The sequence below is a fragment of the Epinephelus lanceolatus genome, chromosome 12 (assembly GCF_041903045.1).
Source record: "Epinephelus lanceolatus isolate andai-2023 chromosome 12, ASM4190304v1, whole genome shotgun sequence".
NCBI classification, from domain to species: domain Eukaryota; kingdom Metazoa; phylum Chordata; class Actinopteri; order Perciformes; family Serranidae; genus Epinephelus; species Epinephelus lanceolatus.
In genome coordinates this window covers 14,758,917-14,786,059 of record NC_135745.1, presented here as the reverse complement: position 1 = coordinate 14,786,059, position 27,143 = coordinate 14,758,917, and the positions used below count along the sequence as shown (strand labels likewise).

General features: G+C 41.2%; 1 protein-coding gene across 1 annotated transcript in view; it reads right to left on the bottom strand.

Moving 5' to 3' along the window:
- LOC117272031 (contactin-associated protein-like 4) overlaps positions 1–27,143 on the bottom strand; it is a 143,577-nt gene that overhangs the window by 105,912 nt on the left and 10,522 nt on the right. Inside the window, exon 2 of the mRNA XM_078172989.1 lies at positions 1,831–1,941. Coding sequence (XP_078029115.1) covers positions 1,831–1,941 — 111 coding nt within the window. The remainder of the gene's footprint in view (positions 1–1,830; positions 1,942–27,143) is intronic.

Below are 27,143 nucleotides of genomic sequence, written 5' to 3'. Positions count from 1 at the left end.
ACCCAGACCTGACCCGACCCGACCCGACCCGTGGGCCGGGTTGGGCCATAATTTTCCGCCACTATCCTCGGGCTCGGACGGGTCGGGCTCCTCATAATAGACCTAGGCTATGGAACCAACTACTTATCACACCTGGGGGGGGGGCCCTTGACGGCGCCACTGGCTGTGCACATGTGAGTTGTCAACAGTGACAATGTGTGTGTCGGCTTCGTTGAGTTTACCAAGTGCAGCACAATGCTGGTATATGACAGCAAAAAGACGGGGGCCTCAACACTTCAGAGGCACATGACGAAGGCTTGCCATGGAAAGAAAGAGGAGAGTCAGCCTTCACTGTCCACATTCGTATCCTTAAAAAAATGTAAGGTTTAAACCGGGCTCGGTCTCATAATTAAAGTTAAAGGGATGGGCCGGGCTTGGACAGAATATGCACGGGCTCAGGTGGGGTGGGCTGGATTTTTTTGGGCCGATCTAAGCTCTGGTCTTGGTGGACTGGGTTCATACCATATGATTCCAGTCGGATTTGAACCACCCCCATTTTTTCTTAAAGCAACGACAAGGAACTTTCATTTTGTGTTGATTTTGACACCCCCTGTGGACAAAAGTGGTAGTGTCCTCAGGATGAAGACTACATTTCCCATGAGTACCACTGCCTCATATAAAAAAAGTTCTTGATCTTGCTACTACTGTAGCATGGTACATGTTGGTCATCATGCTCATGATCACAGAAAGCTTTGCAGTGCCTACTCAAATGCAGCATACTACAGCTACATTCAACAAATGTTAGCCAAAGGATTAGCTAGCTTTGTTTTAGCCACTAATGTAAATTAATATCTTGAAGTAAAACCACATATTGCAATGTATTAGATAGATAAAATAGGCATGACATACCTGGCTTGGAGGAAGAGGGCCAATTCAAGATTAGTTTTGAATCGTTTTACATCCCGCAATTCTCGCCCATGTTCCATCACTGTCCCTTTTAGCTTTTTGTTGTTGTTGTTATTCTTCTTTAGGCATTTTTCTCTCTTTGTTGATCTTGCCCCACTATCAGCCATAACCACAGAATATAACATCAAAAATAAAATTCTCTGAAAAAAAAAACACCTCCTCCTGCTTCCTCTTTCACTGGCAACATACTCATTGCAAAACTTTGCCTGGGAAAAAGTAAACATTGCATCTTCTGCTCTGCATGTTGAAATTCATTTCATCTAATTTCCTAGAGAAGGGACATGCATTAAGTAGCCTATAACTACTGTATATAGAAATAGCCAGTCTTTACGCTGATGGTCTGGTTTGCACATGTAGGTCATTAAGTAACATCAGTATCAAATTAAGACTGTTTCATAACCAGTTAAAAACTCCTTGTAGGTCTTTTAACTTTGTTGCATGTCCCAACCCTTTCCCTCTCTTCCCCACATTTGTCTCACACTGTCAAATTTTGAATAGAGACAAAAATGCCCAAAACTTACCAAATAAAACAGACATGTTTCAGCAGCAAAAAGTAAAACTTTTCAACACAGCATATGTTAAAATCAGCAAAATGAAATGTGTCAATGAAGCATTTGTCTGAAAAGTGTATTATTATATGGAAAGTGCCATGCAGGCATATTGCAAATGACACAAGCTGATATTAGTAACTGTTTGAACCAATAAACCAGCTGCACTTCAGCCATATTTGCAACAGAATCCAGAATATTGTCACACAAGGTAAACAATATTGTCTAATATTCAGCCAAATCCTGCTGTTTAATCCAGTGGTTAGTTCCCACTCATCTCACATCATCCTTCCTATAATTCATTCAGTCACTCTCAGCAGCAGAAACTCTTCCTCACCGTCTCTCCTGTTGAGTTTAGCGAAGCCTGGTGCGTGACTGCTGGACAGCTGTGAGGAGCTTCTGAAGGACGATGGTGGCAGATTGGACACCAGCGCGCTGTCACACACCTCTGTCAACCAACAGAAAGCAGAAAAAAGCAGACAAGGTTAGGGCTTTACACATATCCACTGCCTAAACACAACCGGGCAGGCCACCTGGTTTGCAGTAGAGGTGCTCCTCGCGTGCGCTCCCCCTCACATTCGTCACATTTAGAGCAAACTTGTTGTACATGAGGTATAAATTGCAAATGTAGTGTTGTAAAAAGTAGATTACTGGCTCAGAAATATATTTGAGTAAAGAGCAGAAGTTTAAAAATAGGAACATGAAAAGTACTCCATTAAAATAACATACTTTTTTACTTATGTGCGTGAACTCCACCCCTGTTCCATAGTATTATTTGGCATCATTCAATGCCCCAAGGCTCAATAATTTTAAAACAATATAGTGCTATATGGCAGCTTTAATGGCTCTATATGGCACTACTTGACAAAGGCACTGTATGGCACTTTTGAAAGATGGGTACCATAGCATCAAAACAGGTTTACCTATGATTACAAGCCTCATTTGGTAAGTATTAAGCACCGTTTTTGTTTAAAGCCTGGCTCTGACCTTTGCCCTCTTCATCACTGGCTCTTTATTGTATTGCTGCAAAAGGAATACAATGCTGTTTTGCAGATGATCTTGTTGAGACTGCAACAGATGTTGATGCGAGTGTAAATCACATGCAAATTTCTATAACGTGATTATTAAATTGCTCGGTTATCTGTTTTTGTCCAAAGCAATCAACAGCATACATAATAGGATCCCCCAGATGTTGTGTATTGTATTAAAAATGTGACTAAAATTAGACGTCTCTACTACAGCTGACAAATTACATAATGCTCTGTAACATAAAAGAAAAAATCTGGTAGCTCCTAAAGAGTTAAGTTGTATTTTGGGGAATAAGACATTTTTACCAAACATCCACTCATCTTTCCAGAGGCTGAGAATAGTACAGATGGTTTAACAGAAAATATCAAAACACACCTGAGTGATTCAGTACTTAAAGGTTCAGAAAAGTCAAATACCAGGAGTAACAGGGTAGGAGCATCGCATTTTTTAGCCTCAACAGACATCACTGTGCAGCTGAGGAGAAGTGGAGTTTTATCATTGAGCTGCAGGTTTAATGTCAGCAAGGTGAAAACAAGACTTTGACATTACGCTCCAGACACTCAGAAGTTCGCAACAGCAGGTTGAAGCAGAAACGTCTCCTCTCTTAGCATGAGTTTAAATACATGTATTGTCCAAAATAATAAAAGATGAGGAAGAGACGCATCCGAACTCCTCTGCAGAGTGAAAAACTCAGCAGAGAGCAGAGGTCGACAAAACTATGCTGAGGATGTTACAATATCAGATGCAGCTGGAGGTAATTATTCTTCATCTTTTAGCCTGTGTGAAAAACTGTTGAATTATTAACAGCAGGACGGGTGCTCACTGATGCTGAGAGGTGAAAATGATCTGCACTCAAAAAATACAGTGTGGTATCCAACTTGACCATCATGCATTTCAGCATTTATCACTGTATCATTTAAAGTAATTTCATAAAAGAATGCAATACACAAATACACAAATGCCCATAAATTGAAATCTAATGCTTTCACAGCTTCATCATCGTTCCCATTGAGCCTTTGAATATTGGCACGAGTAGCAGAGTGGAGTCTAATCATTGAGAAGCAAGTTTAATGTTCCCCAGGTGAAAACAGGTCTTTTAGCTGTAATGGCACCATATTAGATGAATGAACTGTGTAATAATGTGGAGGAATGAATGATGTAATCATGTCATGTTGTGAAGATAAATGGCGTCCTGACTGGCTCATTACAGGCTGGATCCTGATTGAGACGAATCAGTGTTGTCAGTAGAAACCTTCACATGTTTCACACTATAATGGTTTATGGATGACTGGCTGCACTTAAAAATTCCATTTATTAAACATAATGTGCAGTAATTATCCTTTTAACTGGCTTCTCTATTGCAATGAAACCCCATAAGCAAACTGTACTTAATGGATATTACACATAGGTATGCCAAAAACTGAAAATGTAATATTATTATATTATTACTGAATTGTAACACTTCAGTATGTTACTCTGAATGATGGTGAGGAGGGCGTTGAAATTTTACCTAAGTCAGTGGTCCAATGAAAGTAATTAACCCCATCCCAATAATTATTTGTCCTTTAAATCTCTTTAAAAATGACAAAAATAGGCGAGAATTTGTTGTAAAAGGCACTGCAGCTGTATTAACATAACTATATCATTTATCATTTGGAGATACATTTCACTCAATAGTAAACAGACCCACAGAAGAAATGCAGCCTGTACTGCAATTTTATGTCACACATACACCCAAATTCCTGAACATCAGCTCACTAAATATTCACACTTTTCCTCTCAAGCTCCAAACTGTAAGCTAACACCAAACTAACACTGCCTCCATCCAAAGCCTCTCTGTTAATGGATGTTGTTCTCCACCGCTGAGATAAGAGCCAATTACTATGATTCACGCTGCGGTCCGATCCCAGCCCACAACTCTAACAACAAGGCTTGAGCTTCGATTACTCTGTCAACATTAGTGTACTTCATCTCAACAGCACAAGGTCTTCATCTGCCTCTCGATATCCACCACAGCCTGATGATTTCACTTTTTAAAAGGGAATAACACTCCATTTAAAAAGACAGATTCTACAACAGTGCATATTTATCACGAACAGATAAATCTTTGGTATTAAGTAAAAAGGCCCTCGCAGGTTGTTTGGAAGATGAATAGTGATACTACAGTTAACAAATGAGACACTGGTAGAGCTGCCTTTCTCACACCAGTGGAATTGCTAATGCAAGTATTTCTGGGGGGGGGGGGAGACTACACCTCCCATAATGCCTTGAAGATCTTGAAGTTTTGCTTGGCCTAAAGACGATATGTGAGTTAAAGCTGCAATGACACATTTTTGGCCACTTGGGGGCAGTCATGTAAACACAACTTCATTTTATCATCTCCATATTTGTAGAAAAGTGCACACAGTAGAGTGCAGACCTCTGCCAGGTGATCACTCTAGGCCCGCAGGAAAGCCACTCAGCCTTGCAGCCAATTTCTCCAAATGGCGGCTCACGGTACTGCATCAAAAAAATCGGTTGTGGCCCATAAAGCATTTTTCCCATAGACAACCATTGTAAAAGAGACGTCTGTAAAACTCTTGACAGGACACCTCAAACTTCAGACAAGGTCAATTATGAATCCCTTTATTCTGAATTTTTGAGCCACAGTGGCTTTTTATTTGTAAAACATTCCTCAAGCTGAGAAAAGCAATTCAAAAATCTGTGATGTCATCACAATGTAAAGACTATGAGCTGAGCGGGAACTTGCAGGCGGGGTTAGCAAGAGAAACACTACTAAGTATATTCAGTGGGTTGCATACCACCTTGGAAGTAATCCCTAGATCTGAATTTTTTTGTGTATATGCCAGGTGCGCAAATCCATTGGAATGAATAGGCACCATCTTGGCGTCCAGTACCTGATATTAGTAAGATGATAAAAATGGGAGTCATTCATGTCATATCTTGCATGACTTTTGTGGATCATAATATATTGAGTATTGAATTAATCTGCAGATGCTTCATTCAAAATGACACCAAACTTTTCCATGGTTCTGGTGCCATGACCAAGGCCAAAACATGGCCTGCGACAGACGGTAAGGCTTTTTGTTTATAGCCGAGCCCATTTCTGAAACTTGTGGCCCCCATCGGCTTGTTAGGAGGAGTGAGGAGTCAGCAGTCAATTATGTTAAAATGGTTTTCCAACAACTGTAAATCACCACAACCATGAAAGGTCCTTCAGCATACAGTCATACATGTGTACAGAAAATATGAGTCTGATTGGTCCAATAGTTTGTAAGATTAGCAGCAGATAGACAGATACACACAACCAAATGCATGATCCTCGCCAGGCTAATGCCTGGCTGAGATAATAACGTCCAAAGACTTTATTCTTTGCTTGCATCAAAAGCTGTTACAGGACGTGAACGTTAGCAGATCATTATGGGGCCAAGACTGAAGCTGTAACTCTTCTTTGGATATCACATTATTTATTGTGAAACAATGGCTTTTACAGTCACTTTTCATGGCAATCACTGGCTTTATTTGGAAAAAAGACTACTTTGCAAACAAGCCCTATTAGCAAATAATTAACAGTCTGCCTGCATATTGGAAGAGAGAGCCCAACAACACCTGAAGCCATTTGACCTCACATCATACTCAGCATTGTCAAAGGAGAAGTCCCGTTTTTGCACTTTGAGCCCCATTTCTGAGTTGCTTATGATGAAATAGAGTGATTAAGACCAAAATTGTGACGATTGCTACTTTTCGGAGAATTTGGCTTTCCCCTGCCTGGCTTAACACTTCTGCCTATGGCCATGTGTGAATATGTCCCAAAACCACCCTAAATGTTCGTTTTCAAAGCCGTGAAACTCACAGAGTGGTCAGTGGTGTTCGTTGATGTTCTGACATAAAAATCATAGCAAACTGTGGTTTCCATCCGTGTCTCGATTGTGGAACTATTTTTTCAGCTGCCTCACACCTGTGTGTAAACTTCCGCTTGATCATTCGTTTGACCCTAAAGTGTCAACGGCGCCGCTGTGCGCCGCTGCCAATGTGTGTTGAGAGGCGGCATTTGATGGCCACAGCGCCGCGACGGCGGCAGTGTGTGTTGCACTTAAGGCGTTATACACTCCAGCCCACTTGATGGCGATAATGCTCCTTTATGTGGGTGTCGTCAGCTGGCAGGAAAACATTGCAACGTAATGGGACACAGAGAAGAAGCAGAAGAAAAAGGCTGGTGTTGTGTTCAAAGGCATCGTACTGCGAAGGTTGTTTACAAGCGAGTAACCCATTGTGCAGTTGTTTGAACTTATTACAAAACTTTTTCGTTCGTTCTCGTTCTTCCTCCAGGAGCGCACGCAGACCTGTCGAGCCGGCACTTTACTAAAAGACTACAGTGACTACAACCTTGTTGTAAACAACCCCTTTCCGTTTCCAGTGGCGGATTACTACCAACGGACAATGAGGCTTCTATAGAAAACCAGTGGATTATAGAAAATGTCAAATAAATCATCAGGGAAACCACAGTTTGATAGGATTGTTATGTCAGACCATCAATGATAACACCACTGACCACTCGGTGAGTTTCATGGCTTTGAAAACGAACATTAAGGGTGGTTTAAGGGACATATTCATACATGGCCATAGGCAGCAATGTTAAGCCAGGCAGGGGAAAGCCAAATTCTCCGAAAAGTAGCAATCGTCACAATTTTGGTCTTAACCACTCTATTTCATCATAAACAAATACCAGACTTCTCCTTTAAGAAAAGGCTGTCTTTTTGCTTATTTTTCCACATTTTCTCTTTAATTGCTATAGTTTGTTATTTTTACAGAGTAGTTAGTCATTACACAATTAGAATTCAAATTATCCCCCTGTATCATGATTTTAAATCATCATAAATCAATATTGTTAAATGAAATTCCCAACCCTATTAATTTTATTATGTACCAGTGTCATTGGTATTGTTTTATTGATGTTAATATGCTATACTTAGAGCCTTTAAAGGGTTCATGTATGCATATGGATGGTTTTAGAGTCTATGAATATTCACTCGCGCTGCTTGAAAACATCAGAACGCCTCCAGCTCGGCTTTAGTGACTTTGTGGCTCTGAGTAGTTTCTCTTTGATAATGAAATGATCTGGTATTAACTGAGTCAGGACAGTTTGTTCCAGCAGTTATCATTTGTAATCCTGATGCACAGTCATATTACACAGACTGAGCTTCATAGTTCCTCTTCATAGTTGGTCTTTAATAGTTCTATCATTAGTAATAGAGTGGTTTTGAGCTTCATACATATTTGATGCCACTGTTTTAAATGCGGTGTAGCTACTCAGCTGTGATCAGAAGGCCTCCAGCTCTTTGGTCCACTGAAGCTCCTCCTGAAAGTCTTTATCCCTGCAGGCTTTGACCTGGCAGACACTTGTTACTGTGGGTGGTGCGGGAGCCCTCAGCATGAAAAGCAGGTGAATTACAGTAGTCTGAAGAGGTGAAATGAGAGGGACGGCTCTCCAATGCCGAGCGCTGTAATCCCTGAGGAGATAATGTGTGGTGAGAGCGCAGCCTCGCTGAGGTAACACTCAACAGCGAGAGAGAGAGAGAGAGAGAGAGAGAGAGAGCAGAGGAGTTTAAAAAACACCGGTCCGGTTTTCCTCAGCTGAGCTTTGGCATTTAAGCACTGACGTCCCTGACATTGTGACCAGTGGAGCACAAACACAGACAGCTCAGAGGAAAATGGAGCTAAATGTTGAATACCTGCTGGACTCTGCAGCCACTGAACCTCGACACTGACCCTGGCTGTATTGGACAGAGAGCTTTCCTGAATATTAAACCACTGCACCTTCATGCTCGGAACAAACTGCTTGAAAAAAAACGCACGTCCTTTCTCTTTCTGTCGGCCTCAACATCTGAGAGTAAACTCAAAAAAAGAAAAGAAAAAGAAAAACAGTTTTCTCCTGGCATTTACATTTCAGGCATCCAGGTTAACAGAAGAAAAAAAGCTGACATTTCTGAATAAGTAGCAGTACTTGCAGTAAGCGGTTCACTTACAGGAGAAAAGACAAAACATTTCTATGACACTAGAAGGCCTATTACGGAGGATAAACCTTGAAAAATGAGACCTGTTTTGCTTTGAGATAAGAGCACTTCAGATGTAATTACAGGAGGAAAAAGAAAGGAGAAGTGGTGATTGAGGTGTTTCTTGATACGATGACTTCTCAGTCTTTACCATCATATAAGATGTGATTCTGCTGCCTTAAATCTACAGTGGTGGAAAATGTTAACTGATCAAATACTCCGGGCCAAAAGATGATGCTACTTCTTTCTCAGATGAAAAAATAAAAAAGTGTAATGCAGAACTTCGCCGACTAGTGCTGGAAACCATTATATTGTCATGTGAGTGATGGGGGATGGCTTTTCATCTCAATAAAATTTCCTCCCATCAAATGAATGTTTAATCGTTTCTGGTACCTGAGGAGGATTTAGAGGAAGAGAAAGTGTCAAACCTTTCTCCCACAGCTCATCTATCCAACCACAGTGTCACTTTTATCATTTGGGGTGAATAAACTGTGAATCTGACAGCAGTAAAAAGTCTCAAAAGATTTAGGAAAAAAAAATCTCTGGAGTGCAGAGGCCTTGGCACTGTCTAGCACAATTAATCACCACGGACATGATAGGCAGACTAATACTTGGCACAGGAGAGACAGAGAGGGAGACCACAGCTCATTCACCTGCATTGTCCACTTCTTTACTGTTCTGCTGAATAACAAAGTGCCCACAGAGTCCATGACAGAGCTGGAGACCCTGAATACCGATGAGCTCCATCCATCACCTCAACAAACAGCAGTGAACAGGAGGTCCTGCACTTCAGAGCTCTATAAGCCCCACAAACCCAGAGTTCAGTGCCTCTCAGTGTGAGCCGGGCCGACTTGTTTAGTCATTCAGAGCGTGTAGCAGTAAGCAGGATAATGAGACTCCAGCCATGCTTGTTTTTGCTCCAGAGCACTAACAATCATCCTCAAGAAGAAAACGTCAATGTTCATTTTACTAATCCGCACAACTTCTACCTCCACTTTGACCTGAAGATGATTTGCAAAGTAGGGCTCTAAACAGGGTTGTAAAAAGATATTTCTACTGAATATATCTAATATCAAGTAAAGCCGAACGAGTTATTACACTCCACCTAGATGAACTATGGTAAGAAAAAGTAAAGATGTCCGCTAATTTTCGATATTTTAGCTAATACACTAGAAACGGCGTTCTTGGGACAGTAGGTTCGTTTGCGGCATGTAAAATAGGGTTGTAAAAAGCTAGATCTACTGAATAAATCTAATATCTAGTAAAGCCGAAGTAGTTATTACACTGCACCTAGATGGACTATGTTAAGAAAAAAAGCAAGGATATTGGCTAATCGTAGTTATTTTAGATAGTACTCTAAAAACGGCGTTTTTGGGACGGTAGGTTTTTTGCGGCTTGTTGTAAAATAGGGTCGTAAAAAGATACATTTACTGAGTATATCAAATGTCTAGTAAAGCTGAACTAGTAATGACACTGCACCTAGATGAAATATGTTAAGAAAAAGTAGGCATGATGGTTCATTTCAGATATTTTAGCAAGTTCTCTAGAAACGGCGTTTTTGTGATTGAATATTTGAATACGCTATAACAAATATCTAGAACAGCCGAACTATCACGTTATTATCATTATTATTATTATTATTATTGGTGGGAAATTATAACAGGGGAATGTATTTGCCGTTTTAATATCAAGAACGCTTCCGCGTTTTTGTGTGTATACAGGAATGTTAAAGATATCATTGAGGAAAACGAGGTTGACGTGATGTGATTGAATCAGGGAATCCGTGTGTCCACCACGGGAGAGGACCCTAATTGACTTTACATTGGCATTGTTTTCGTGGTGGCAGCACGTAATTTCAACCCATTACGTGCTGCCACCACGGAATGCGGTGTTAAGAGGTCGTGGTCATTTCACATATTTCTGTGAGATCAGGTTGGAAGTGTCCATAGTTCCACACTCAACCTTTTGACTGTTTTGAGTGCACTATCCAGGTACTCATAGTGCCCTCCATTTTTCCATACTTCTCAGTGTGAACGCACTTATGCACTCAATATATTAAGTGTAAGTACAGAAGTGATTTGAAACACAGCAACAGACTACTAGTAGGGTTCGTGGACGAAATTGGCAAGCTAACTGCTAACATGCTAGCTGGTAAAATGCTAGCACTGGTCAGTCACGACAGCTTCTTTCTATTATTTTTTCTACTCTCTGTGTACTGTGCTATTTATTCACATCTGGGATTTTGTCATTTCATGATCATTAGTCATTTTGTTCATTAACTGAAGGGGAGAAAAAGCTCTTTGAACTAACTAGCTTTCTAACTCTAAGTTTGAAACAGTTTACAATGACCAGATATCACTGTTTGTTTAGGACTGTCTTGGTTTATAGCTGGGTGTCCCGACAAATATGTCCTAATAAATATTCTTAAAACACTAAAATGTCCCCGTTTTCAACATTCACTTTGTAATGGTCCCGGTTTTCTCTACAGTTAAAATAATACTGGTAATATCACACTTGTTTTCAGTGCTTACATAGACATTTATGCTGTCACACTCATTACTACTTAAACCCAACATAAAAACATAAACAACGCATGATGTGTCTGAATTCATTACTGATTTGTCTGTATTTCCATTCAATCAATCAATGTAGGGTTGTGAAGGCTGTTGCTATGACTCTTAGGACTCTTTCTCACTGAGCTTATCAGTACGCTAACAGTTAGCTGAAAGATAAAGTCTGTCTTTTCTAAGAGCTTCAGGAGGCTTACTCCTTCTTTTGTAAGTACCTACTGCTGTAAAGTACCCTCGGTTAAATTGCTGTGTTCTGCACATACTGCAAGAGTAGCCTATCCCACATTTTCTGTCAAGCCCACTGGAAATACATAAAAGATCATATTAAGATGGCCAAACATAACTGGTGGCAACAAGTAGGAAGTAACACTCTTACAACCTACTTCAGTGGTACAAACCCTGGTGACAGCCATCTGAAAGGGGCAGCTCAGGAGGAGACATGCCAACTATCTGGTGAAACACAACCAAGGCTTTTGATTCATGGACTCTAGGCTACAGCTGGGACACAAAGGATAACTTTTTGTCTGATGAGGCGCTGTTTGATGTGCCTGAAGAACAGGCTGTGTGTGCATACATGTACTCATATATGAATGTCCAGTTAGGGGGTTTGAAAATATGGTCAGCCCAACTTTGCAACCTAACAGAGCAAGACGTTTACAGTAAGACGTATTAGTACAATTGACTCCAGCCTCATAATTCTCTGTAAACCATTTTCCTTATTTTTGGAGCAGTTTATATTTCAACAGAGCTTATACACAAAGAAACTGGAAAGTGCAACACAGCTAAAAAGCTGCAATACTGTCCATGCTGAACTCTCCAGCTCAACACTGTGAAGAAGGGGCCTGTCAAAGCTGACTGATTTTGGAGTGGCCTTGGCTTATCTGGTAGTGCATGCACCCTATATAGGCTGAGTCCTTGGCAGCAGCTCACATTCATATCCAACCAAGCGCTTTGCTCTGGTCATCCCCATTCGTTGCCTCCTTTCCTGTCACTCTTCAGCTGTCTATAATAAAGGCAATACAAGCCCTAAAAATATATTTAAAACATAAGAAAGCTGACCAAGTTTGAACTTTGCAGGGATTTACTTCACTTCTGTAATTCCATTGAAATTCATTGATTTCAATACACAGTTTTGCAGTTTTTATTGCTGATGTTCCCTAAAAAGTGTTCAGTTTCCTGTTGCCACAAAACCAAATGCAAAGCACAAATGTTGTCAGTAGAAAAGTAATTATGTCAAATATGCGCATTTATCTCATTTGTCAATATATTCAAATATTGATTACAAACAATGGTTGACACGCATGCTCAGGGTTCACCTACAGCAGATGAGAGATTGTGCCTGCCTGGTTGCTGGACTGAAACTAATGAGAAAAACAAAAATAATGACCTCATTAAAGAATCTGTGACAACCTGCATCAGCTCTAAAGATGAACAATAAACCAAAAATAACAGTTTCACTTTTTCTGTTATTGTTTTTTGATTAAATTCATACACCATGTTGGATTTATATTCCGGCCGTGATAGATAGAACAAGCTGATTAAAACTGCTGAATTATTCAACAGGAGCCAGTATCTGTTCTAAAGCTGCCTGTGGCCCGACTTGTTAATTGATTAATTGAAATGCAGAGCAGCGTACTGTGCTAACTAATACCCTGAAGGTAAGGACATGGCAGGAGCTCTCCTCTCCTAGTTTAATTAGCATTGCTTTGACACATAATTAATAGCACAGGATGAGAGAATCTGAGCAGGCTTCACACCAGCATATGGCACATATACCATCTACAGACACACTGCAACTGCAAAGACCTCACAATGCAGTTTATTTTAGCTATATAAACTGACACCGGAGAAAGGATTTAACACATTTTACCTCACCCTGCTGTATCTGTAGGTTATTAACACTAAACAGACCTTAAGACGACTGAAACCTACAACACACACCACACAAATAAGGCTGTGTTGACGGAATAAATTCAAAGAACACACTGGACGACGGGAAGACTTTGATTGTAGTTGCTATCAAACCCCAGAAATTCTTGCCTGTTCCTGTACCACAATAAAACAGACATCCATCAAAAACAAACTTGCTGATTTATGCTGCAATATGAGCAGGAAAGGCAAATTGAATTGATAAATAAAACAAAATGTGCTTGAAATGAGTGCATGAATCGAAACATGAAACAGCCTCATTCACAACACAAGCGTCATTTCAGTTTGTCTCCCAGTTTTTTCGTGTAAACATATTCACTAATCCCATGTTGTCAGCAGTTCTAATTCCAGCTGTAAACATAAAACATGTTGAGATTAACTGAATGACAGGCGCTGATTTAATAAGACGCAAACAGTTAGAATCTTTAAAGGAATATTTCAACACTTTATGAGTAAATACTACTTTCCATTTTGTTATTCTCTGAAGAAGTTGTTGAATATTTTAGGACATAATTTTCTCGCCGAAAGATAAATAAGAAAATACATACAGCTTCCACGTCTGGATAAACATGAAGTTACAGTCAGCAGCAGGTTAGCTGAGCTGTGCAGCAACACTACAAACTGGGGGAAATGGCTAGCCAGGCTCTTTCAAAAGGTACCAAAATCAGCATATCCTCAAGTCAATAGATTAGGGGCCCTGTTTTATACCTGGTGCAAAGTGGCGCACTGTCACAGTTGTAATTTTCACAGCCAACACCCATGGTGTGTAAGTAGCAAATGTACATGCCCCAGTCTGTGCGCTCATGGGCATGCAGGTCTTAAAAAGAGGTGTGGTTGAGTGCATTGTTGGCATATTGCTATTTTGAGGCAGCAGAAAGCAGTGGCACCACTGACCAACAAAAACCTGGTTTAAAGAATGGCAGAGTAATTTCCCCATCTAAAGGACACATTATTCAAATTATACGATGTGCTTACATAGGCAGGTTCACAAAGTGCATACACTCTGCTTGTAACACACACACAGAAGAGCGGATGTGTTGCGGGTGCGTAAAATAATACATCACCTATGGCACTGCATGGCTCTCATTACATTAGTCTCAGCAAAAAAAACACTTGCTTCTCCAATTTGCCGATCATGTAAATCCAAGGGAATGGGAAATAACACTGGTTGAACACATCTATGAATAATGCTCTCTGCACCTTATTTTGCACCCAGATTATGCACCTTTTAACTAGCTAAAGTGGTTGGACTTGTGCCACGTACTTTAGACAATGCTCTAAAGATCATTTAAATGAGATCTTATGTCTTGTGTAAAACTGACCTGTTGTTGGTGCTTATTCACACTGGCGTTTGTATAGATTAAAATAACATGTTAAGGTCCCAGCAAGGGGAAACTGTCACCATAGGACAGAGCCAGGACAGCTCTTTTCAGCAATTACATATTTTCCATAATGTTTAACTGTTCCCTTAAAACATATGCCGCAGTTGTGATTCCAGATAAAATTTATTAAGTCTGCACTGTAACCAAAAAATAACAAAATGAAAAAATAAAACCTATGACTTTTCCTGGTGATACTCCATGCTCCCAAACTACAAAGGTCACGTTGAATACATTAAATCTTGCTGAGCTATTGTAGTGTGTGTCCTCACCTTTAAGCAGTGCAATAAGAGGGTCATTCTGCAAAAGAAAGGAGGCGCTCAAGAGACAAAGTCGAACAAAAGCTTTTCTCCTTGGTGTCAAAAGATCTGTCAGCTTCAGATGGTTCATAAATGCACATTAATGCATATGTACAGTGTGCAGCCCACACGAATCGCATCCTAATGCACACAGCGCTCTACACTCTACCACTGCCTTTGAAAGGATAGAACAATCCTCCTCCTCACTGAGGCTCATCACACTGAGCGGTGATGTGGGAGGCTGTGTGGGAGACAGACATCAACAAACTGAAGTGATCAAACACAGCGACGAGCCGCAGCATTTAAAATCTCTTCATCCTTAAACTGCCAGGTTTAACGTACATAAACACAAAGAGTTGAAACAAACTGCTGAGAACCAAGACTTTCACCAGGATTCAGCACAAACACTGCTGAAGCCCCAAACCTTCACTGTCAGTCATAATGCCACAATTATGCAGATTTAGAGGGAATGCTGCGGGCTACATCACTCGTACTAATGGCTCCAGAGGGAGATATGTATCGTAAAATATCTACTAATCCACCAGCTGCAGTAAGTAAGTGATTTGAATATATTTGCCTCTTAATTGAAAACATCAACACATCTCCATAAAAAAGGCAATTTCCCTCTGTCATTCAGGCAAAAAGCACACAAATATTCACATCAGCCAGGCAGCTTAGCAAAATTAATTTATTTCTGAAGTGAGACATTAAATTAAATGGGACACTCGGGACTCATAAAATGGAGAAAAAAAGGAACGAGGAGTTATAATGCAGAAAATACTCATGCCAGAACAGCATATTACAAACCTTTATTTCCTGTGTAAATCCACTGATCTAAGAGTAATGTTCTTCTTTATTGAGATAGGATGGGCAAAAGTGTAACAAGTGAGGACTTGTTGCAATCTGTCTCCTCTGCATTGCCTTTATGCAAGGATTGTGCTCATTTTTAAAAGAAAACAGTGTTTGCTGTTGGTAGAAAAGACCTTGTTTTCCAGGGTCTAAGTCAATGTGTACACCCATCCTTCCACCTTGACCTCCTTCCTGATGTTTTGCCATAGTGCAACAATGTTATCCTATTTGCATAATGAATTCAGAAAAAGACAGCTTTCTGAAGTGTCCATGCAAGGAGGAGGCTTAGAAAATACATGACAGTAGTGATGCTGTGGAGCAAAGTTTTGAGGTCCCTGAAATGTTCGACATTTTCTCATTTTTTTTAGCAAAAGCACCAAGGTGACACGATACATATTTCTGCCAAATGCACAGGGAGTGGAAGTAAGCCCCGTTTCCACAGAGCAGTATGGTACGGTACAGTTCAATTCGTAGGCTTTTTTTCCGTTTCCACTGTGAAAAGTTGTGGATGGTACCAGTGGTCCCCCCTCTGTTGGGGTACCTGGCACACAGATCTGGTACTAAAAGGTGGAGCTGTGAACACTGCAGTCTGTTGATTGGTCAATAGTGGACGGTCACTCTGCTCAGGGCTGAGTTGTGGCTGGTTTTGAAGCTCATGTAACCTCTGTTCATACTGTGGAGAGTTTTACAAACATCAGTAAACTGTAACTATAAAATGAAAGGATGTTTTGCTGCCTCTCGCAGCAGCTGTTTTCAGAGAACAATTATCCAATTCACTGGGCCGACTGCCGGCAACTTTTAAGGTGAGACATTCACTTCACTTCACATGTTACTCAATGTATGAACTGACAATGTGAATCCATCAGCACACCTTACATTTCAGTCTGACAACTTTGACCATTACTTTAGTAATGGTAGTAAAAGGGTTTAGTGTTTAGGTAAGACTAAACCCCTGATCTTGCCTTGGAAGGACTGAATGTACAAACCTGCTTTTTTAAAATATCTCATTGAGAGAGACTCTCACTGTTGGCTTGCAACCTCGTTCTGTGGACGATAAATGAGGTGCAGACTGATAAAGGAGAAAATACAGTGATTGCTGGACAGAGCAGTGAGTGGCAACAACCCTGTCCACATTTAAGAGTACTGTTTGCAGTGGAAACTCTAGGGTCTAGGTACCATGGCTACCTTTGGTTCCAAAGGTGCCATACCCAAAGTGTTTGGTGGAAACGGAAATGACAGTAAGCCAACTGTTAACAAACTATCAAGAGCACCCTGCTCGACAGAAAAAGTAATTAATTACTTTACTGATAACACTACATTCACAACAATAACCACACACCACTATTTTTAACGTGTAGAAACCAACCCAGCCTCCTAGAAATTACAATCATACACAGCTATCTTGCAAAAGCAAAAATGTGGTAAAGAAAACATAATGCCTGCTGGATTATGTTTTTTTCCAACATAAGAAATTCCGGGTAAGTCTCAAAAATGTTGGTACTAAAAATATTTGTGTAATGTTCTCCCACAATGTATTTCAATTGTTTTCCGCCAATATATCTGATCTCTCATAACAGCTAGAGCACTATTAACCTTATTTTTAGGCACTAAGGTTTGGAAAAGATTGTGGTCTTGATTTAATACAGACAATATATGCAGTGCAAACAACATTATATTAACATTTAAGTATATCCATAACCTTTTCCTGACCTTAACCAAAGGGCATTTGTTGCCTGAACCAAACCACAGATGAGTCCCAGGATGGAAACCCTGATTACTTCCCAGCACGGCTAAAGAGAAGAAAATTCTAATCTTACGTACAGAATCTATACTGCTGCTGCAGCCACATTTAAGTTTCATAAAAGCTCCACATGAGGTAGTGGAGAGGAGAGCTCTCTCTTTTTCTGCCTTTTCCTCTGTGTGTGTGTGTGTGTGTGTGTGTGTGTGTGTGTTGCGTCTTTACACTTTCACTAAACCACAACAAAAGCCGCAGTCACGGCATCTACTTAGTTTTACTTTACAGCCGTCCTCCCTCAGGAGACATTAGAAGATAAGTGCTCTTTAAAAAACTTCTCTGCAGATAATGTGATGTTCTCCATCTCCTCCTGCCGATCAACCACTCAGAGCTCGGCTTTCCTGAGGCTGCAAACACAAAGGCTACTCAGACTTCTTCAACTAACTAAGATAAAAGTTTCTGTCCTTTATAGAAGTTGTGGAGTGTTGATGCAGCACTTTTACACCGAACTACTAAAGCGTCACAGGGCAGTGTAATTGGGGGTAGCTGGGGTAAAAGTCATGACAGACCCCAATTAGGGCACCGAGAAATGTAGGCCATGGTGGTGAATATCTCCTGTCACAGCTTGTTGGTCACATCCTTCTCTGAGCAGACTGTTCTTGGAAAAGTCTTATGGAATAGAAACTTCAGTACAAAGAGTATGTGATTGCCTGGTGTCAGCTCAGTCGCCAGGAGAAAACGTTGGCAACCACGGATATGTTACAATACACTTTACACAGTGTGTATCATATCTACGTTCGTAAAGTGACGTAATCGTGATTACATATGTGAGCTGACTTTGTCATCAGGGTATGGAGTGGATGGTGGATGGCGTGACACCTATAGGTGAGACAGCTGTAACAAGACATCACTGTGTTTCCAGCACTGATTGTGGCACCAAAACCAGGTATTTAAAGCCAAAATCGATCTTTTCCAACTATAACAAGTTGAGTTTTGTGCCTAAACACAACCACACCTTAACCACAGCATTATTGAAATGTAAAGTTTCAACATATCATTTACACAACAGTGTTGGGATTAATAATGTGCCACCGTTTAGTCTGGCAATTTGGTTGCTTGTGCATGAATAGTCCAACTTTCACAATCAGACTTAACGCATTGGAGGCATTTCAGAACACGGCCTTTATACCAGAATACAGATAAACTGATAAACCATCTTCCATACAAATAGACCTTCCACTTCCTGTCAGAAAGATGCTGGTGGTTTGGGAGCAGAGGATTGTAGGTGGCATAGCTCCAGAACAGTATTACACACATTTGTTGTCTGCCTGCCTTAAATTCAATCTTTTGCAAGAGCTTGAAGCGTTTTATCTCTGTGTTGATAATGTACTTTACAGAAATTCAATTTTTTTGTAGCTCGGTACGCTGGGATCAGATTTATCACGCTATTGACCAGTCAAGACCTGAAAACCTTCAGCAGCTATGCTCTGCTCCCTGAGGACCAGCATCAGACTGCTCCGGTTACAGTGCATCTGTTCACATGTGTTTGATGATGGCTGATGCTGAATGAATCCCTCTAGGAACATTCTCTTTTCTCTTGCCTTTCCCTGAGGATTTAGGTTTAGGGTTTAGGGTTAAGTACAGAATAAAGCCTAGTTGGTGGGGATTTAGTGTCATTATGGACTTTTCTAATCACTGCAGCATTGTCCCATTATATAGCATATTGTACTGTACTGAATGGGACATAATGTCATCTAAATCTCTAAGCATCAGTAGCATATAATATAACTATATGATGTAACCTCTTGAGTCTAATACAGATCATGTTTCCATTAAACTGCAGGCATAATTCAAGAGATATATGACTGATTGTCATCGTCCTCTTCCAGCTGCTCCTCTCAGGGGTCGCCACAGCGGATTATCTGTTTCAATCTCTTCCTTTCCTCTGCATTTTCCTCTGTCGCGCCAACCACCTGCATGCCTCCCTCACAAGAGCTGGGTCCATGGTTTGATTTAATGCAAACCAGCTGACCTGCTATTTGTCATTATGACACGTTCTGCCCAGTTAACAAGTAAACTACCTTAGCAACCTGTGCTAGCAGTTTCACAGCACTGAATCAGTAATATGACAACATGATTATATAATATTATGCTTGGTGACAAATAAGCCACTAGTGTCTGACAAGCCATGCCCAATTTTCATGCCAACCCGAGCACAGGCAACATGAAGGCAATCAAATTTCATTAAAGGGTTGCAGAGGGAACAAGAGGCACCCTTTGTGTTTGTTTATTGGAAGTCAGTGGAGGTATTTTTGGGTGACGAGACAAGATGTGGCAGAGTTAGTCTCTCAAGAAAACTAAAACTGTGTCAATATGGCAACATATTGGATTTGAAACTATCAAAACAGGTGTCTCAACCAGTTGTAAGCAACATGGTGCGCCGTTTAGAGCTGAACCTTTGTTGCACACCCTGTTTCTATGTATTACTGTCACTTGCTTTGAAAGAACTGCAATGGACAAGGAATGGTTAAAATGAGGCATGATCTATACGATACCTCCTCTCTTCACTACAAAAAACATAATAAGGTGGCAGCTGGCTGGAGGGAGATTGTCAGGGAGCTGAAAGTTTTTGGTAAATGATCATGGCTAATAGGAACCTAGCTGCTGCTGGCTGTATTGTACTGTAATATAAAGTGTATTTTTTCGGCTTAAAAAGCAAAAGGTTAGGAAGATAGAAAGTAGGCTGCTCACCCATCTTTTAATTGGTTGCATCTGCAATCGGATCAGTAGCACAGCTTAGTTTACGTGACATAGCGGGATAGCTTATTTAACGGATTCAATATGGACAGACAGCTCGGATGTTACATGATGCAACACAACAGTTAGACCTTTGCTTGCTGTTGGGACACGGTGTCATTATGATCGACACAGAAACAGCTGCTGAGTGTGACACCTGGTAAAATTCGGGGTACTTGTCCAGGCTGGTGTTTGGCTTAATATCAAACCGGTTTGAGAATATTTACACGGCCCAACCCAACAGCTCGTCTAATACTTCTAATACTTTTTTTTTTTACATTTGTAGTTAGAAGTTCAGAGGGGTAAGCTAAAGTGTTGAAGTCATCTTAAGTACTTGCACACCCATATATGTGTTTTGAGCATGGTCTCTCTCCGAATTCGGTGAAATCCTGCGCATGGGCAGTGACTTGCAGCATCAGAAACCAACGAAGAAAGGCATCCTTTAATGTCAGCAGGATACACAGCCAGTTGCCGTCATAGTTTAACAGCGCCCAGCGGCGTCAGGGGGAAATGCGGTTGGACAAGAACGAAAGACAAAAGTCCAACAAATAACAACTTTCGCCCACTTTCGCGTCAGGAAGATTCTAAAGCCAAACCCTGTTCTTTTCTCTTAATCCTAACCACTTCTTTTTGTTGCCTATACCTAACCATGTGTGTTTGTTGTTGAAGGGAAAAACAAGTCAATTTGCGATGTTGTACCGACGTGATGTGGGTTTTTTTGTAAACATTAAACTTCCTGTGAAAACAGAAGTGTATCTTGAAGGAAGAGAACTTGACACAGTGTCCCAGAACATCAACAACCAACATCCAGAACAGAACATCGATATGTGACGAGGTCGGAGTGAGAATGTGTTGGTGTTTTCAGCTATTTTAGCTGATTAGACCTTTATTCGGGTTGAAGTTGGATTGAGAAATGCTGGAAATTACATGGTTTCAGAAAAAACTTCAAAGTGATAACAATGATGACAGTTGTAAACTCACCAACCCTCACAGGCCTGTAGTCAATAAAGCTCCTATTTACATTCACGGTGCTAACATTACTCACCATGGATGCAGGGAAACTCAGAGGCAGTTACCTCAAAAGCAAGATCTGACATTTGAAATGTGAGCTTCTGATGAGCGCATGGATGTGAATATATAGAAACTGTGTGTAACTTTGACTTCTCATTATCTTGTATTTAAATTTAAACTTCATATCATCAAGACAAATAATGGCACATACAGTGTGTTTGTGTAACTGTGCGTTCACACCAAACACGATGGACGCGATGAACGCGATGAACGCCACAAGTTTCCATTCAAAATCAATGTAAATGACGTGATGACACGTGATGTCGCTTCAGGCAACGCGTTTCAGGTGATAAGAGCGATGCGATGAAGCGATGACGCGTCCATCGCCTCATCATGTGTCGCTTGAAGTTGAAAAATTTTAACTTTTCAAGCGACATCGCGTGACACTGTGCCGCAACATCCAATCAGTGTTCATTTTCATGAAGACATTATAAGCAACTAACCGGAGACAGATGGACAGGTGCTCCACAGCTGGGATGGAGCGCCTGTAGTTGGTGTCCAGGCGGGAGATCCTCGCACCAATACGGGCCAACAGGTCCTCAAACTGGACCAGCGTCAGCCTGAAGTACCACTGGAAACGACCGTCATCCAGACGCAGCTCTTGAAGGAGGTGATGATATTCACCCAGCTGTATGCGTTTCTGGAGGATATTGTGAACCCAGTCACGGCAGCGTTTGGGTCTCCGATCCAAATCAGATGTCCACAACAGATAAAGAGCAGCTACGGTAGTTAACTCAGCCATGGTTGACGAGAAAATAGTGGGAGGTGAAGAAAATTGCGGGAGGAGGGTTGCGTCATCGCGACTGAAGCGATGAAGCGATGATCAAAAAGGTGACATTTGTGATCAAGCGACGCGATACTCGCGTTACGGGCGATGACATCGCGTCCATTGCGTTTGGTGTGAACGCACATGAACAAGAACAGCATGGCCTCATCATCACTACAAATAAAGAAAAGGAGACAATATCCAACATAAATCCACTGTAGCCTTAACTTTAATAAACTGATTCAATCCTTGTTTTATTGACTAAGAGCAGTGTGTGAGAAACACAGAGCAACAGAGGAAATCCCAGTTTTAAGAAGCTATTTCTTCAAATTTCAAATATCACTCGAATCACTTTTTTATGGGCCAGGCATTAATATTAATACTGATGCAATCTTGCAAAAACCCACAACTTGCACAGCTCTGCAAAACCGAGAGCTGAACATGAAGACACACACATAAATGCACACATACACACACTCAAAAGCCAGCGGGGGGTGAAATTGTAGAGGCAATTGAGAATGTCACTGCAGGGAAACAGACAGAAGGAAACTGCTAAATTCTGAGCAAAACTATCTCTTCATCCCTCCAGTATCTTCTTTTTCACATTCTGCGTTCTTCCCTTCACCTCTATTGACCCCTCTCCATACTAACCTCACGTTTATCCTTTTACAGCCTTTACCATCCTTATCTCCTTTTACTGCCCTAATTCCTCTTCTCTCTCCTTCCTCACTATCCTTCATACCTGCTATCCTCCCTGCCACCCTTTCAGCCTCCTCCTCCTCCATCTCCTCTGCCTCCTGCTTCATTTATGAAGTAAAATCATCTCAAAGATGTTAGGCGGTGCATCCAGAAAGCAGATGGTGGCCCCTAAACACACACAAACATGGCAAACTCACGGAGGGATAAAATGGAGAGGCAGTAGAAAATGTCACTGCAGTTGTGAGAAACACAGAGGGAATACTTTTACCAGACAGCCTGCAGACTCTGACCCCTAAACTTTATCCTCTTATACTTTATATCGCTCTTCCTCCTTTTCTTTCCTCCCCTTATCCACCTTCATTTCTCCTCATCCTCATTTCTTGCCCTCTCCTGAAGCCCACCCTCCTCCCTCCTCCTCTGTTTCACCTCGACATGCTTAGCTTTGATTTAGCTCTGTCTTGTTGTGTTGAAATTCAGCCTTACTCTTCCTTCTTTAATGGCCACTGACTCAGCTCTGTCCTCCTCTCTAATACAAACTGACCGGCCGTGCTTCTTCTCATCAGCAGTCGCTGCAGAGCAGCAGTCTGCAGGGCTGTGGTCACGCAGTACTGACTTCATAAAAAATACACAGCAATGACAGCATTAAGCTGTGATCAGCATCTCTGTTAGTGTGTAACGAGGACACATTAGAGCCTGGACTGTGAGTTATGAAGTTATGTAGATGCGCTGAAGACAGGTAAATTAGCCTTGCAAAAATTTAGAATAATGCAGAGTTCCTTAGTTACATATTAAAGGGCCACTTTTCAGATTTTCAAGGTGAAACTTATTATTCTAATGTGTGGAGGACATATGAAAATGTGACATTAAAATTCCCACAGCAGTCTGCGTCTCCAGAGCTCGGTGACACCACCTGTCTTTCTCTCTCTCTCTCTCTGACTTGATGTGGAGCCACTATTTCATCATTTTTAGTAAGTTCAAGTGAGAGTAAAGGCAATGACAAAATGGGAACAGTAGCTTGCTACTTGTGGAAGCTTAACATAACTGATGGCAATGGCCCACAGGAGCACCACAGCATATCAGCAAAGTTCTGTAATATAATGTGGGATGAGATAGACAGAGCAGAGGTCCCACCCAGCTTTTGTAGGGCTAAAGCAGGACTAGAAAAGTGTACTCAGTAGAAAGCAGATCTCTGCCAGCCGGCCACATTTTGGCTGCTGCATGGCCGCCAGTGTTGTGCTAGTTACTCAAAAATAGTAACTAGTTCCCGTTACTAGTTACTTTATTAAATACTAACTCAGTTAGTAACTCAGTTACTTAAACCAAAAAGTAATATGTTACTGAGAAAAGTAACCTTTTAGTTACTCTAGTTTAGTTTTTAGTTTAGTTTAAGAAAAAGAGTCAAAATTCTCTTAATTCAGCTTCGTAAATGACAAAATTTTCTGTTTTCTTTACTTCTCTCTGATAGTAAAGTAAATATGTTGTGGACAAAACAAGACATTTGGGGCTTAGAAAACACTGATGGTCATTTTCACCATTTTCTGACTTGTTACAGAACAAACAACTAATCAATGAATCGAGAAAATAATCAACAGATTATTAGATAAAGAATCTTAAGTTTAGTTAGGACCACTTTAGTCAAAGAAAACTTTATTTCCATTTGCAGTGTTATATTTGGTGGTATGGCTCTGTTCTGGGGCCACTCTGCCTTTCTTTGGGCCTACGGCAGAGAGATCACACCTCTCCATCCTTCCACGTGCAAACAAGGAAAGCCTGAGGCAGAGACCAAACCTCCCTGCCCTTCCATGCACCTACATGGAAAGCCCAAGGCAGGGAGAGCATCAGCAAAGACCCCTAGGAACAGAACAGAGCAGCATCAATGACAAACAAAAATGACAGTAAAGGAGGGGCTGGGGTGGAGGCGGGTTGCAAAGCGGCTTGCAAAGGAAAGCAGCAACAGTAGGCAGGCCAGGGGGGCGGAAAAAAACTGGGATGCAGGCAGATTGTGAGGAGCTGTGGCTGGTGAAATTGTCCTCCCAGCTCCCTTACAGTCAAGATGGCAGTAAAAGAAAACAAAAATAGAGATATATTCATCTTGTATTGTGCTTAACTTTAGTGGATCAAAACATATTGGGTATGGAATTAATCTGCAGATGCTCCAGTTCAAAATTAGACCACACTTCTTAATAGCTGTCACTTTTTTAACCACAACAAAGGCCCAAAATGTGGCCTGCAACAGACGATAAGGCTTGTTGGTTTTAGCCGAGCTAATTTCTAGGAAACTTGAAGCCCCTACTGGCCGGTTAAGAGGAGTGAGGAGACAGCAGCCAGTGACGTTATAAAACAGTAAAACAGGTTTTCAACAATTGTGAATTATCGCAAGCACAAGTCGTTGAGCATGCAGTCATAAATGTGCACACAAAATATTAGATCGATTGGTCCAGTAGTTTGCAAGAATAGCTGCGGACAGACAGGTGCACACTCACACTCTCTCTCTCTCTCTCTCTCTCTCTCTCTCTCTCTCTCACACACGCACACACACACGTCCAGACGGATGATACTCTCCAGGCTTATGCTTGACAGAGATAGAGTACAACACAACTGATAAACTAAGTCTCTAAATTACTATGAACGAGGGGCGATATAACTGAACAGACTGCTTGTTGCGCCCCTGAGGGGGTTAAGAGTGCAACATAAAAAGTTAAAGGATTGTCCCTACTTTCTTTACTTCTAACAGCTGCACAGGTTATTCAAGCTTTTCAGCAATGTTAGAATGGTAATTGCAAACAAGCCTCAACTCAACACTGAGCTAAATCTACTCAGATGCACATTTCTTTTCCTGTCAATAAACACATTTGAACAGTATTTACCTGAAACTGGGAAAACAAACACAGAGCAAAAATGCTGGGGAAGGTGTGTCCCTGAGTCCCTCTGAGTGACAGAGTATGATGACCCCCACAGATGGAAACAGATCCAGAATTCAAAGCAACAACAACTCATCTGAGTTGACGACAATCTCACATGATGAATGGCTTCATTTTTTGGAGAGCCAGACTTCTTCTAGGGACAGCCTTGAACAAATACAGCAGTCCAGCAGGCCCCAATATCAAATGGATGGACTGCAGTCCTCTGTTAGCTCCTCACTTAACTACCTGTTCCTGGGTTAATAAATCCAGATTCATGACTGGTGGCTCCACATCTGTTCAGTAACCTTGACTTCATCAGATCCCATTCATGGCTCCACTTTGCCTGCACACATTTCCATAAATGACACTAAAGAAGAAATATGAAGGAGGTTTATCCTCAGATACTTTCCGTTTTCCTCATCCAGGCTCTTGCACATGCTGCCCTCTCATGAATCATAAAGGACCGGGACGATAGCTGGGAGTTTCAATAGTTTATATTCACAGGTTTATGTTCTTCTCAGTGCAAACAACCAGCCCACCATGAAGCAATAAATTCATACGACACAGGACAGTGTCACACCTGAAATATGCTGCTGAATTTGCACCATCCTCAGCTATTTCTTCACCAGATTAATCCAGGAGAAGATGAAAGATACTTCATGAGCTCAGAGATTTAATCAAGCACCCCTAATATTCCCCTGGAGTCGCCACAGTTTAAATAACCAGCTCTTTTAAAATCCCAAATACCCTTCATTTGGTGAGTGATAATACCTCTGACTTTGCCAACCAGCCTCCAGCATATCGATAACTCCCTTCATCTCCAAATATGTTAATAACCAAACCATGCTGTCTTTAATTTTATGTAAATAGTGGAAACACTATGGACAAGATCAAGGCTTAAAATGGTCACCTGCATGTCATGTCTGCCTCTTTGTGGCGTGATCACAGGACAACTGGAGGACAGACTGCAAAAGAATTTCGAACCTTTCTGATTATGAATGGATTTCACCTCGACTTTGACCTGATAAAACATCTGACTCCCAGAAAGCTTTTCAAACCCAACGGCTGACTTTGAGGCAGGACAGGACGCCTTTCTGTCTCTCTCTGCAGGCAGATAATAAACCGACTACTAATAACAGCTTTTAAACTTCTCTCCTTGAGTACGTCTGGGAATCCTGTGACTCAGAGGAACCAGTGAGGCGCCATCGCCTTAACACCAGGAATGAGGGTGAAAATGCAAATCAGCACACACAGGAGTGTAGTGGTATTATCTGTCATTAGGCTGGGATTAAAAGTCCTTTAGTGTTCTTGATATTATCTGCCATTAGGCTATGATTACAGCACACACTCCAGTGGCTCTAAATCAGCTCAGAGGGGAGATAAACACCTCAAGGAAGACTGATGAGACCTAGAGAGAGAGGAAGAGAAGGAAAGACGGAGAGCCTACCTGAACATGCCGGCTGGGAAAGTGAGCGCAACCATCTGTCCTTCATGTGTTGATGATGAGTAACATGATTAATGACTGAATAGACATATAATACTTCATTTCTGCCATTGCAGAGTCTGCCAGAC